Raw genomic sequence first — 14101 nt, 5'->3', positions numbered from 1 at the left:
ACTCAGTCTGGGCACCTCACCTAAGCTCTAGTCTTCACTTCTCCCTACCAGGCCTCAGCTCTCCCTCCATCTGCAGCCCAGCCCTGTCTCAAGTGCCAATGTGGGCAGCTAGGAGCCTGCTAGGTTTATCTATCCGGCTGTCTCGAGGGCATGTCCAGAGGTAGCCCTTTTCTTCTTGAACTGACTCCTGCCTCCCTGATCTCACTCTCCCAGCGATAGGCATCACCTACCTTCTATCCAGTGCCTACAAACCCGGGTATCCTCTTTTTCCTCATCTCTCTCGCCATCTCATCCAGTCTACTTCCCACCTTGTTGATTTACCTCCTCAGTACTCAAGTACCTGGGTGGCTGTCCCCTCTTCTCCATCCTTCTGCCCCTGGGAGGCCACCCTCCACCCACCGGCTCCACCCCTGTGCACACACAACTGCTGCAAGGACTCACATGCTGAAGGGCAGCACTTTCAGCTTAATATTCGTCAGTGACTCACCATTACCTTCTCTTAAAAGTCCAGCTTCCAAGGCTGCGTGCGGACTTCTCCAGCCTCTTATTTAGCTCTACATACCTGTCTGGAATTTTCTCTGCTTCAGCCACACCAAGGGCTGTGGGCTGTCCACCAGCACCACGCAGCTCTCACCCCTGGGCCACCTTACCTCTGCTGTCCTTTCTTTGCAGAATGCCTCTCCTTCTCACCTTCTTCCCTCCCACTCCCATTTGCCTTTCCATCCGGCCCTCACCTCCTCCAAGAAGTCTTCCAAGCCCCCTCTCCCCAGGGTGCCCATCTGCCTGCACCCTCATTCCCCTGCGTGAACCCCAGCCATTGCATTAGGACTTTGCAGCTTCCTGTTTCCTCTACTAGACCCAGAACCTTCGAGGGCAGGGATGGTTGTCCTCACCCCTGTGCTCCCAGGGCCTGGCAATATGCTGTCCATTAGTGTCCACTGAATGCATACAATTTTTTTCTAATGGGCAAATTGAGGCTCAGGCAAGTTCCTGGCTGGCTCAAGGCTATTGGTTCATCATCGCGGAGAAGGGCCTGGAACCCGGGCCCCTGACTCAGGGCTCTACAGGCGCCCGCGCAACACTCCACAGCCCCCGCGTGACTCACGCGCGCACACGGCCGCCCGCAGCTGCCACTGGTCCCCTGCGCCCCCCCGCCCCGCCCCACCGCAGCCTAGCGGGTAAGGGGCAGGGAGCCGACCCAGCGGGAGAGAAGGGACTGGGATGCGGGCACCTTTCCAGGCCGGGCACCTGGAGCCCGCGTGCGCGGCTCCTGGGCCGCCCGCAGCCTGGACCTGGGGCCCGTTCCCGCGTGCGGGAGGGGGAGGGGCCCTCGGCGGGGCCGGCGGGCGCGCGGTCACGTGGTGCGGGTGGCAGCGGCGGCGGCTGGCGGCGGCGGCAACCGTGCGCGCGGACAGGAGCGGCGCGGCGCCGAGCTAGCCGAGGCGAGGTCCCGGGCGGGCGCGGCGGCGCGGGGCGCAGGGGCGGCGCGGCGGGGCCGCGGGCCGGGCGGGTGGGCGGAGAGCGCGGAGGGGCGAGGCCCGGCTGCAGGGGCCGCTCGGCCCTGGGGAGCCCGCGCCCCGCTCAGCCTTGCAGCCCCGCGCCGGGAGCATCTCCTTGGAGGAACGGAGACAAAGGAGGATTCATGTCCAAAGGTAGGGCGGCCGGCAAGGCCACCGGCACCAGCCAGGAGTGGGCTGCGGCTAGGGCCAGTGCGGCCGGAGGCGCTCCCGGGGGAGGGTTTCCGCGCCGAGGATCCCACGCGTGGTGACAGATGCACGGACACACGCACACACGGTGGCACCCACCTCGAGAGAGACAGTCTCGGAGAGAACAGACACAGGACGCGGGGAGACGCAGGGACCCACGGACACGCAAGCAGGGACCCAGATGCGCACAGAAAGCCCCACGCTGGAGTACACCAGGACACGCACACACACAGGCCACGCACAGGTGCCAGGGCCATGCCAGCCGGATGAGAGACCTGTGCACTGACACATACGTCCCCTCCCTCCCAGCCCCCACAGGCACACGCTGAGACAGGCACCAGCTGGTGGTCTCCAAGGGAACCCATTGGCCTCCAGAGGACTGGGATGGGGGAAGGGGTGTCCCAGGGCCCTCTGCTGCTGCCAATGGGAAAGGACCCAGGGAGCTTTCGTGATTCCGTTTCCCAGAGCCCAGGGCTGGAGCTGGGGTGGGCTGGAATTGCCTCTGTGGGAGGCGGTGGGGTCTTGAAGGCTGCTGGGGGCTGAGGAAGATCCACCTTCAGGGCAGAAGGAAGAAGGGGGCCTGCACTAAGCAGGTGGTATTTTGGAAAGGTCCCCTCCCCCAGCTACCACCTTCCCAACAGAGGGGTGGGGTCCCCGAGCCAGACAAAGCCAAAGCCATTCATTTGCTTGTAAAAGGAAGTGCCAGGGTCTTTGGTTAGCATGGGAATGGAGGGGCTGTTTCTGTGGGGGCTTGGCTGCCCTAAGTCAGGTGGATGGTGCCTCTCCCTGGAGCACTGATGGGGCAGGTAGCTTCTGGCAGAGGGTGCCGGAGGCAGATCCCCCTTCTCCAGGGGCCCTGGGAGAGCCAGGAGCTGAGGGGGGCCCCAAGGACCCTCTCGACAGGATGGCAGATTTGAGCTGCACTTTGCTGTGACCCCAACCTCAGCCTTTCCCCACCCTTGGGGAGCCCCCTCCAATCCTTGTTGCGGAGGAAGGAGGAGATCTCAACAATTCTACCCCCTTGACTGTGGCAGAGACAACAGCCATTGCTCTCTGGGGGTCAGCTGCTCTGCATGAGGAGAAGCATCTGAGGGAAGAGAAAGGTGAGGTGCTCTGCATGGGAAGAAGTATCCGAGGGAAGAGAAAGGCAGGTCTCTGATACCTGCCTCACCCTGTGGCTCTCATTCACTCATTCATTCATTCATAATCGGAATGAATGAATGAATGAGTGGTATGCTAGATAGACTGGGGCACAGAGATCAATAAGACATGGCCCTGCCCTAAAGAAGGGTGAGAACTAGCACGTAGTTGTGCCAGATAGCTCACATCCTTGCTTCTATATAACCTTCACAGCAACCCTGCAAGGTAGGTTCTATCCCCACTTTTCTCAGCAGAAAAATGAGCCTCACAAGGGTTACCTGCCCATCTGAGGTGGACATGGTGGTACCAGGAGCTGTAGGGGCAGAGGATGGAGCTACAGAATCTAGCTCCAGAGCAGCATTTGTTGTGTGCCCCCAAAGGTCTTTGTTTATTTGTCAGGCATTCTTACCAGATGGTGGGCCCTCAAGGGCAGCAACCTTGTCTAGGGTACATAAGTGTCCTTGACGTTTAGCCTAGGGTTTGGCTGGTGTAGGCCCCCATTTGACAGCATATGAAATGGCCTGGATGGGATGGAATGAATCAATGAGTAAATGTGGAGTAACAGAATACCTGCAGTGGGCATAGAAAAGGGCCATCCACATCAGATAGCAAAGCAAAGGCTTTCCTGGGAGTAGCACTGGAGCCGAATGCCAGAGGAGGAGGAATGAGCCAGGGGTTGGAGGGGGGAATGGGATCTTCCAGCAAAGCTTGTGGCACAGTGACCTGCAAACATGTGCTGTACTTGTGGCTGATGGGTGGCTTGTTAGCCCATGACTGGCATGTCATTGGCATGTGGTGGGGAGGCTGACTTGCCAGCAGGTGCCCTGTAGAGTGCACACAATGCGTGCTTATAGATGCTTGCTTGAGAAATGAAAGTGTGATCTACCAGGTCCTGGTCCTGTAGCCAGCCTGCAGTAGCCCCTAGAAACTGCTTGGGACTCTGGTAGGACCTTCTCTCAATCAGGGTCTGTCTTTTGGGTGTGCTGTTTTAGGATGCTGCAGTTGACAGGCCAGGGCTGAGCAGGCCATGGCGAGAACACACACTTTGTAAGAATCTTGACAGTACCTCCCATAAGTAAATACAATACTTACTTTCCAAGTCTGTAAAATGGGGATAAGACACCCCCCCCCCCGCAACCATGTGGCTCTATCTCATAACACAGGTTAAGACAAAATGGGCTCAGCTGCAGAGGCATGAGGGGCAATAGAAAGGCCCAGTCTGTGTGAGCAGCTGGGCAGGAAAAATGGGGCATTGGTCCCAGTGCAGGTGTGCTGAGTGGGGCCTGTGAGCCACGTGCAAGAGTGCAGGAGCAGGGCCAGGCTGCTGAGAGTCAGCTGCTGCAGGGCTGAGCCAATCTTGCTGCCGTCTGGAGCTGCCTGGCTGGCAACAGCTTCCTGGGAAGCAAGAGGGAGCCATGCCAAGTCCTGGGGGGGTCCTGAGGCTTTGGCAGATTTGGCTGTGCCTGGGAATGACAGAAGAAAGAACAGTTTTCCATCGGGAGAGAGGGTCTTGCCAGTACCGGTGGAAGGACCAGGTGGAGGGTGATGAGAGCCGACTCCTGACTGGGTTTAGGGTTGGGAAGGGAACACTGCTGTCCTCTCTCTCTCCCGCCCATCTGCTGCTCCATCAGGCCTCCCTGTAAGGTTGAGACTCTGCAGGGTGTTAGTCATGAACCATAGGATTCTAGAACGGCAGAGCTGGAAGGTGTCCTCAAGAGTACATGGAGTCCAATAACCAGGGTTGTGTAACTAGCGCCTGGGGACACCTCCCTTTAACCAGTGCTTCCACATGCGTTGTTTCATTTCCCCTACAGACCTGAAAGGGACAGGGGCAAAAGGGTCTGGGACTGTAAGATATTGCGCAGTGCTGAATTTTTTTTTTTTTTTTTTGAGACAGAGTTTTGCTCTTGTTTCCTAGGCTGGAGTGCAATGGCATGATCTCGGCTCACTGCAGCCTCCACCTCCCGGGTTCAAGTGATTCTCCTGCCTCAGCCTCCTAAGCAGCTGCGATTACAGGCTCCTGCCACCACACCCAGCTACTTTTTTGTATTTTTAGTAGAGATGGGTTTTCACCGTGTTGGCCAGGCTGGTCTTGAACTCCCGACCTCCGGAGATCCACTCACCTTGGCCTCTCAAAGTGCTGGGATTACAGGCGTGAGCCACCACACCCAGCCATTGGTCAGTGCTTCTAAGCATCACATCTCACAAATGCTCACCAGAGTCCTAGTGATGATCCTACCATTTTATGGAGGAGGACGCAGGCTCTTAGTGGGGAGGTGGTCTTCCCAAGTCCACAAAGCAAACAAGCAGCAGAGACAGGCTGTTTCCACTTCACCCCACACCCGCATTGTATAGATGGGGAAATGGAGGTGCTCTTTTCTACAACCTACCCTGGTGGACAGTGGCCTGATAAGGAAACCCACAGATTTTTCCTGTGTGTGAACACACGCATGATCCACTAGACCCAGGGGGATGTTGACCTTCCCCACTGGGGAGGGGCTGGTTCCTCTGCCTTCCCTTTCATCTGCCATCTACCACTCCAAAAGTACACTGTGTCGTCTTAGGCAAGTGACCACCTCATCTGGTTCTCATCCCCTCCCTGCTGGTCCCACAGATTCAGAACAATAACTGGGAGGGTATCTGGGGCTCTTCCAGGTACAGACACCTCTACTCTGCAGTGGTGCTCATGGCACAGAGGGGACACCGAGGCTAAGAGACAGGAGTGATGGTCATTCTTCAGAGAAGGGTAGACCTGCTTGCTGCTGCTGCTTTTTTTTTTTTTTTGAGACAGAGTTCCCCTCTTGTTGCCCAGGCTGGAGTGCAATGGCTCGATCTCGGCTCACTGCAACCTCTGCCTCCTGTGTTCAAGCGATTCATCTGCCTCGGCCTCCTGAGTCGCTGGGATTACAGGCACCTGCCATCACACCCAGCTAATTTTTATTATTTTTAGTAGAGACTGGATTTCACCATGTTGGCCAGGCTGATCTTGAACTCCTGGCCTCAGATGATCCACCCGCCTCAGCCTCCCAAAGTGCTGGGATTACAGGCGTGAGCCACCACACCCGGCCTCCCTGTTTGCTTCTGAAAGATAAAGCAGCCAAGGTCAGTGACAGTCAGTAGATGTTAGTGCAGGATCCTAAAAAGTCTTTGCCCTTTATTCAAGGAGGGAGGCACGACTCAGGTCCGAATAACCCCAGATACTTCTTAGACCAGTGGTTCTCAGGCAGGGCAATGGTGCCTCCCAGGGGACATTTGGTACTGTCTAGAGACATTTTGGGTTGTCACAAGCTGGGGGCTACTAAGGTCACGGATGACACTAATTATCCTGTAATGCACGTGTCAGCCTCCCATAATAAAGAATTACTCAAACGTCATTAGTGCCAAGATGGAGAAGCCCCTGGGCTAGACACAGGGATGTGGGCTTTGGAGCAATGAGGTGCATTTGAAAGTGCTCATCAGGCCAGGCGCGGTGGCTCACGCCTGTAATCCCTGCACTTTGAGAGGCTGAGGCGGGTAGATCACCTGAGGTCAGAAGTTGAGAGCAACCTGGCCAACATGGTGAAACCGTGTCTCTACTAAAAATACAAAAAATTAGCCAGGTATGGTGGTGGGCACCTATAATCCCAGCTACTTGGGAGGCTGAGACAGGAGAATCACTTGAACCCGGGAGGCAGATGTTGCAGTGAGCTGAGATTGTGCCACTGCACTCCAGCCTGGGCAACAAGAGCAAAACTATATCTCAAAAAAAAAGTGCCCAGTAACCAGAGAACCTGGCACTGGCCCAGATTTTGCCTCTGACCTGCTCTATGTTCTTAGGTGAGTTCTTTCTCCTCCAGGCCTCAGTCTCTTCGTCTATGAAATGAGGGACCTGGACTGGATAACATTAAGATCCCTTCCATTAAGGCCCAGCTTTGTATGATTCTGTAGCAAGAGAAAAATACCATGACTTCCATGTGACCTCTGCTGTCCTCCTGTCACCCTTCCGACCCCTCTCACCTGTCTCTGCAGGGCTCCCAGAGACCAGGACGGACACAGCCATGTCAGAGCTGGTGCCTGAGCCCAGGCCTAAGCCAGCAGTGCCTATGAAGCCCATGAGCATCAACTCCAACCTGCTGGGCTACATTGGCATCGACACCATCATCGAGCAGATGCGGAAGAAGACCATGAAGACCGGGTTCGACTTCAACATCATGGTTGTTGGTACGGAAAACCTAGCCAGGCCTAGGTTTTCACATTTTAATGATACGAAAAGGATAAATAGAATTAATAGAATTACTTTGTATCCTGATACTGCCTCACAGTGAATATTACACATTCACATTTGTTAGCCAAATTCATCTTTATATCAGCCCTGTGGATCCTGGAGCAGAACTATCTTTATCCTCAGTCGAAATGGTCCCAGAGAGATGAATCGTCTTCTAATGAAATATGTGCAGAGCAACATAACTAATAAATGCAAGACCAGGAAATTTAACCCAGAGAATGTCTTGGCTCTATATCCACTCTTCATTCTACAAAACAAAAACAAAGTGAAAACCTAAGCAAAAAACTGAATCACACCAAAACAGAAAACCATGGCACTACACATAGGCAGAGGTTGTCTTCTTTCCCAGAGGTCCTCAGGCTCTGGGAAGGATAGAATATGGAATCCAGTTGATGTTTCCCCAAGGCTCTCTGCAGTAAGCAGGAACTCATTCCCACCTGCCTGCCCTCCCCACTCACCCTGGCCATCCCCCGGTGAGTGGTCAGACAAGGTGTTGGCCTGGATGGTGGCTCTAGAATTCTGTAAGCTTATGGGGAGGTATTAGGCTCAGAAGGTGGATGCAGAGTCTCCCTATCTTCTTCTCTTTCTGCTTTGCTGTAGGCCAGAGTGGACTGGGCAAATCAACACTGGTCAACACGCTCTTCAAATCCCAAGTGAGCCGCAAGGCCTCCAGCTGGAACCGGGAGGAGAAGATCCCCAAGACGGTGGAGATCAAAGCTATCGGGCATGGTGAGGACCAGGCAGGGACCCCTATGGGCTTTGTTCAGTGAGTGCCTCTGCTGCAAAGGGGAAAGAATGGGGTTTATTGAGGAGTAGGACCAATGAAAGGCAACCTTAAGAAGAATAGACTTGAGCATTCACTCTGAAGTAAACTCCTTAGACTGCTGGTTCAGGGAAGAGAGAGCAGGGAGCTAGAATGGAAGGAGGTGGGCCTTGAGCTGGATGATAAAGCCCAGTAGAATTTAGACAGGTAGAAAGAGGTAAGAGGGTGGGTGCAGTGGCTCATGCCTGTGAGCCAGCACTTCAGGAGGCCAAAGTAGGAGGATTGCTTGAGGCAGGGAGTTTGAGGCCATTTTGGTCAACACAGTGAAACACTGTCTCTTTTATTTTTTTATTTATTTTGAGATGGAGTCTTGCTCTGTCGCCCAGGCTGGAGTACAGTGGTGTGTTCTTGGCTTACTGCAACTTCTGCCTCCCAGGTTCAAGTGATTCTTCTGCCTCAGCCTCCCGAGTAACTGGGACTACAGGCATGCACCACCATGCCCAGCTAATTTTGTTTTTTTACTAGAGATGGAGTTTCACCATATAGGCCAGACTGGTCTCGAACTCCTGACCTTGTGATCGCCCACCTCAGCCTCCCAAAGTGCTGGGATTACAGGCATGAGCCACCGTGCCAGGCCGAAACCCTGTCTCGTAAAAAAGAAATAGCTGGGTATGATGGTGCACACCTGTAGTCCTAGCTATTGGGGAGGCTGAAAGGAGGGGATTGCTTGAGGCTGGGAGTTTGAGGCTACAGTGAGCTACGATTATACCACTGCAGAGAGAGGGTATTCCAGATTCCAGGTACAGGGAACAACATGAGCCATGCTATTGAGATAGAAAAGGCCCTAAATTTGATTTTTCCAATAACTGATCCTGAAGAACAGGCCTGGGTCTCCCTAGCTAGTAGGCTGCCAGGTACCAAGGGTCAGCTGTAGGAATGACCTCTCTGGTACATTTTCTTTTCACCCCCAGTGATAGAGGAAGGTGGTGTCAAAATGAAGCTGACCGTCATCGATACCCCAGGCTTTGGAGACCAAATCAACAATGAAAACTGGTATCTGTCTGCCCCTGAGATCTTTGCCCTAAAGACTGCTGGGAAGATACTATGGTGCAGATTCATTCACGTTGAGAACTATCTGCACCCTCCATGCTCTGCAGTTCCTGGGGAGCTCTGCCCCTGCTAACTAACCATTTAGGAAAGCCATCCATATGGGGGCTGAGGGGAAATCCAGCAGCAGATATCCTAGGCCCACCAGGGAATGAGATGGATGGAAGGAGATTGCTACTGGACCATGCCTACGCTGAGCCCTAGTCTTGTTCTTCTGACACATCCGTCTACTTTTTCCCACCCTCAGCTGGGAGCCCATTGAGAAGTACATCAATGAGCAGTATGAGAAGTTCCTGAAGGAGGAGGTGAATATTGCCAGGAAGAAACGCATCCCTGACACTCGCGTCCACTGCTGCCTTTACTTCATCTCCCCCACAGGACACTCGTATGTACCAACCCCACCCCTATTGCCAGGCCTGGTCTGGTTTGCATCATCTGTGCCCATTCTGGATTGGATGATCCATACCTTGACTCAGCTAGGGAGGGCCAGGTGGGCTGGAATATTGTTGTGGCCTGTGACCTTGGGGTTCCTCAGACTTTCCATGAGGAGGTCTGACTTTCTTGCTAGGAGAAACACACACACACACACACACACACACACACACACACAGGCTGTCCAACATCAGCCATCAGCCACCAATATCTGCCCACTGGTGTCCCAGCAGCAAGGCACGACTGTACCAGAGAGAGGAGTTGGTATATGTGAGAAGAAGGCACATCGTTTATTCACCAAATACCTGCTTTGGACTGGAGTTGGGGGGAGCAGCAAGAAGGGTGAAATAGGGCAGGGCAGGGCTTCTGGATTGGGGCTGGTGTTTCCAGGGGTATGGGACCCAGCTGTAGGCATTTGGAAGGTGCCAGCCTGGAGTGAGGCATTGTGTGTCCAGAGATAAAGGCCAACCGTTGTCATGAAGTACTGTCTGATAGTCAGAATAAGACACACACAAGTGTGCTGAGAACTCTGATTGTAAGTGACAGGTAGGCCCCATGAAGGAAGTGCTGCAAACAGGCAGAGAATGGACATCGCAGGGGGTAAGCCAGCAACCTTCCTACAGAGATGGGGGGAGGGGGCCTCATAACATTACTCAGCCCAGGGTTAAGTTCTTCAGAGGATGGCACAAGCAAGGTAGGCCCCAAATTTTGTAGGAAGCAGGCAGTGGTGGTGGGGGTAGGAGAGAGATGAAACAAGACCTCTGGACCAGGCCCAGGAACTCAACGGGACGCTGGCTTTATCCCTCCTGAGGCTTCGACCCTCGGTCAGAATGAACCATCACATAGCCTGACTTAATGAGTCCCCCAGATTGCAAAATGAGCCAAGTTGGGGTCTCAGAGCCTGAGGCAGGATGGGGGCATAGCCTATCAGACTGTAGGGAGGGCAAGGGCCCCAACTTGACCATTCAGGACTAACTCTGGGGGCTGGGAGGAGACCCATCAAGAAGTACTGTCCGACAGGCAGAACAAGACGTACACACTGGGTGCGGCGGCTCTTGCCTGTAATCCTAGCACTTTGAGAAGCCAAGGCAGAAAGATCGCTTGAGCCCAGGAGTTCAAGCCTAGCCTAGGCAACGTGGCAAGACTGTCTCTACAAAAATTAAAAAATTAGCCAGACATGGTGGTGTGTGCCTGTAGTCTGAGCTCCTCTGGAGGCTGAGGTGGGAGGATCGCTTGAGTCCTGGAGGTTGAGACAACAGTGAGCCAATGATCATACCACGGCACTCCAGCCTGGGTGACAAAGCAAGACTGTGTCTCAAAAGAAAACACATACACACACACATGCACACACATGCACAGACAAATGTCATTTTGTTGTTGTTTTTTTTGAGACAAAAAAGGAAAAAAGACACACATGTGCAAGGACATATGAGTAGAGACAACAGTCCACAGATACTCCCAGGAGAAAGAAATCCCTAAGTCAGAAAAGATGTCATGAAGGGGTGGTTTGAGGGGCTTAAAGAGAGGCAGGGTCTGCATGGGAACTGGAGAAGAAAAAGGCAGGTGGTGAGGCGGCTCTGCAGACAGCAAGGCAGTGGGGCTGTATGGGAGAGCAGAGAGCAGCCTCTTGGCCTCAGCCAGGTGCCCAGCCCAGTCCTCTTCTCCCGAGGGTGCCCTGGAGTGGTGGCAGTGGGTGAGTTGGGGAGGACAAGGTGGTTCTGACAATCCTGCTTTTTCTGGGCCCCAGCTTGCGACCTCTGGATCTTGAATTCATGAAACACCTCAGCAAGGTTGTGAACATCATTCCTGTCATCGCTAAGGCTGACACCATGACCCTGGAGGAGAAGTCTGAATTCAAGCAAAGGGTGAGAAGGCCCCCTGTCTTCTTTTCCTGCCCCCATCCCTTCCTTTCTCTCTTCTGGGTTCAGTCCACCTCCTAGCCCTCATCATTCTGCCTTCACCCTTACTGTCAACCCTCCCCGTTCTCTACCCCAGCCCCCACTTAACCATTCAAGAGGCTGAGGTTGGTGGTATCCGGGGACTTTGTTGAAGAATAGATGGTGCAGCTCCGAGTGCCTTCCTCCTGCCCTCCAAACGTACCTGTGAAGACCACTGAATGCATGTATCACTGTGAACATCAGAAATCACTCCTCAAATGTTACCCTACTTGAAGGACTAGACTAATTAGTGAGTCAACTGGCCACTAGTCCTCACTGGCATCTTCCAAAAGCTCAGCCCTGTGCTGGATATATGAGGTTGAGGAGGTGGAATTTGAGAGAAATGAAAAGACAATTGCTATCTTTAACAAATTTACAACCTGCCGGGCTCGGTGGCTCACACATGTAATCCCAGCACTTTGGGAGGCTGAGGCGGGTGGATCACCTGAGGTCAGGAATTCGAGACCAGCCTGGCCAACATGGTGAAACTCCATCTCTACTAAAACACAAAAAATTAGCTGGGTGTGGTGGTGGGCGCCTGTAATTTCAGCTACTTGGGATACTGAGGCAGGAGAATTGCTGGAACCCAGGAGGTGGAAGTTGTAGTGAGCTGAGATCGCACCACTGCACTCCAGCCTGGGGGATAGAGGGAGACTCCATCTCAAAAAAAAAAAAAAAAAAAAAAAAAAAAAGGAAACTTACAATCAAATAGAACAATGAAATGAAGAGGTCCTGGATGGTTTCCTGGAGAAGGCAAGACTTAAGTCAACCTTGAAAGAGGGCAAACAGAGAGTCTTGGAGTAGGGGGAGACTCACCTTTCTTCCTTGCAATCAGGAATATAACATGCAGGGGTCTGAGCACTCCCCAGTGGGCTCAGCTGGGCTGCTTGTGCAAATCCCAGTCTTGTGGACTCGAGATGAGCAAGCTGGTTGCGAGGCACCTGGGACCTGAAGTTGCACCTCCTGGCCTCTTCCTCCTCTCAGGCTAAGCTGTAATTGTGTCACTGGTGCTTGCATTTATTCACAATCTTACTGCTGCTCAAGGTCTCAGAGTTCAGAGATGACTGGATTATCCAAGGCTGGATTCGGCTCTCTAACCTCAGCTCACACACAGAGGTGCACACAACCCTGTTTTCCATTATCCTGACACTTGGCTACCTTGCTTCTTCTCCCCGCCTCCAGGTTCGCAAGGAGCTTGAAGTAAATGGCATTGAATTCTACCCACAGAAGGAATTTGATGAGGATTTGGAGGATAAGACGGAGAATGACAAAATCAGGGTGGGTGCCTGAGGCACTGCTCCTCCACCGATGCCCCCTTCGACCTCTGGGATGTGTATCATGTGCATCCTCTGTCTTTTCCCTTTCTGTACTCTCCCCCACCTTGCTTGACACAGACCAGAAGTGACATGCGGGGTGGGGGAGGACTCTGGCCCTGGACTGTGAACCCACAGAAGGGCTCTCTGTACCCAGAAAGCCTTCCATCCCCAGACCACACAAAAGCCCCCTTTTCCCTCACAAGGTCTGGCAGAAACAGTATGTGGGGTGATGGGAGGGGCAGTGGGCAGGAAGAGCGTCGTACTGGGGTTCAGGAGAATCTATGCTTAGACCCTGCCTCAGTTTCTTCTCTATATAAGGCAGGGGTTAGACTAAGTGAGTGGCTTATAGGCTTTTTTCCCCCCAAAAAGAACTTAAAAAAAAAAAATTGGATGGGTGTGGTGGCTCATGCCAGTAATCCCAGTACTTTGGGAGGCTTAGGTGGGAGAATCGCTTGAGCCCAGGAGTTCAAGACCAGCCTGGGCAACATGGCAAAAACTTGACTCTACAAAAACTTCAAAAATTAGCCAGGTGTGATGGCAGGTGCCTGTAGTCCCAGCTATTCAGGAGGCTGAGGTGGGAGGATCGCAGGAGCCCCAGAGGTTGAGGGTGTAGTGAGCCATGATCATGCCACTGCACTCCAGCCTGGGTGACAGAGCAAGACCTTATCTCTTTTTTTTTTTGAGACTGAGTCTGGCTCTGTCACCCAGGCTGGAGTGCAGTGGTGTGACCTCAGCTCACTTCAACCTCCGCCTCACAGGTTCAAGCCATTCTCCTGCCTCAACCTCCCTAGTAGCTGGGATTACAGGTGCGTGCCACTGTGCTAATTTTTGTATTTTTTTAGTAGAGACAGGGCTTCACCATGTTGGCCAGGCTACTCTCGAACTCCTGACTTTGTGATCTGCCTGCCTTGGCTCCCAAAGTGCTGGGATTACAGGTGTGAGCCACCACACCCAGCTGAGCAAGACTCTATCTTTAAAAAAAAAAAAGAAAGAATAAATATCAGAATTCCAATATATAAAACATAAAATCAGAGCTGCTTTGGCTAAGTGACAGGCACAGAGCCCTGCCTCCTTAGCAGCCTGTAGGGTACCTGCTGGAAACCTTAATGCTCCATGAACCTGGCTTGGAATCTATCATTCTGCATAATTTCCAAGGTCCCTCTCAATTCTAAATTCCTACAGTTCTGTGACTCTACATCAGAAGCTGGGAACTAGGCTGGGCTTTGCTATCTCCCCTGAGATACATTATTCACTATTTTGGTCTTGAGTCTCCTCCTCCATTGAGTGGATAAGCTAGTAGAAGTTCCTTATCCAAAGTAGCTGAGACCAGTAGTTGGTCAATTAACTGAAAAAGTTCTCTGAGGCGAGGAAATCATTTTCTAAAATGATGTTTACAAGTCTTTTTTTTTTTTTTTTTGAGACAGAGTTTTGCTCTT

The 14101-nt window shown here is 53.0% G+C and overlaps 1 protein-coding gene across 3 annotated transcripts in view; it reads left to right on the top strand.

Moving 5' to 3' along the window:
* The first annotated feature begins 1106 nt into the window (after positions 1–1106).
* The window catches only part of SEPTIN3 (septin 3), a 24603-nt gene continuing 11608 nt past the window's right edge, over positions 1107–14101 (top strand). For 2 of the 3 annotated variants that reach the window (XM_017510308.2, XM_017510307.2), the window contains exons 1-7: positions 1397–1652; positions 6855–7046; positions 7711–7839; positions 8845–8926; positions 9228–9365; positions 11160–11277; positions 12532–12627. In XM_017510308.2, coding sequence (XP_017365797.1) covers positions 1643–1652; positions 6855–7046; positions 7711–7839; positions 8845–8926; positions 9228–9365; positions 11160–11277; positions 12532–12627 — 765 coding nt within the window. In that variant the 5' untranslated portion in view covers positions 1397–1642. Of the gene's footprint in view, positions 1179–1396; positions 1653–6854; positions 7047–7710; positions 7840–8844; positions 8927–9227; positions 9366–11159; positions 11278–12531; positions 12628–14101 lie in introns of those variants that run through there. The other variant, XM_037731972.1, reaches the window with a different exon arrangement.

Source organism: Cebus imitator, unplaced genomic scaffold (assembly GCF_001604975.1).
Source record: "Cebus imitator isolate Cc_AM_T3 unplaced genomic scaffold, Cebus_imitator-1.0 Scaffold435, whole genome shotgun sequence".
NCBI classification, from domain to species: domain Eukaryota; kingdom Metazoa; phylum Chordata; class Mammalia; order Primates; family Cebidae; genus Cebus; species Cebus imitator.
Note: the sequence above shows the minus strand (reverse complement) of the source record. Positions and strands in the feature narration are given on the sequence as shown.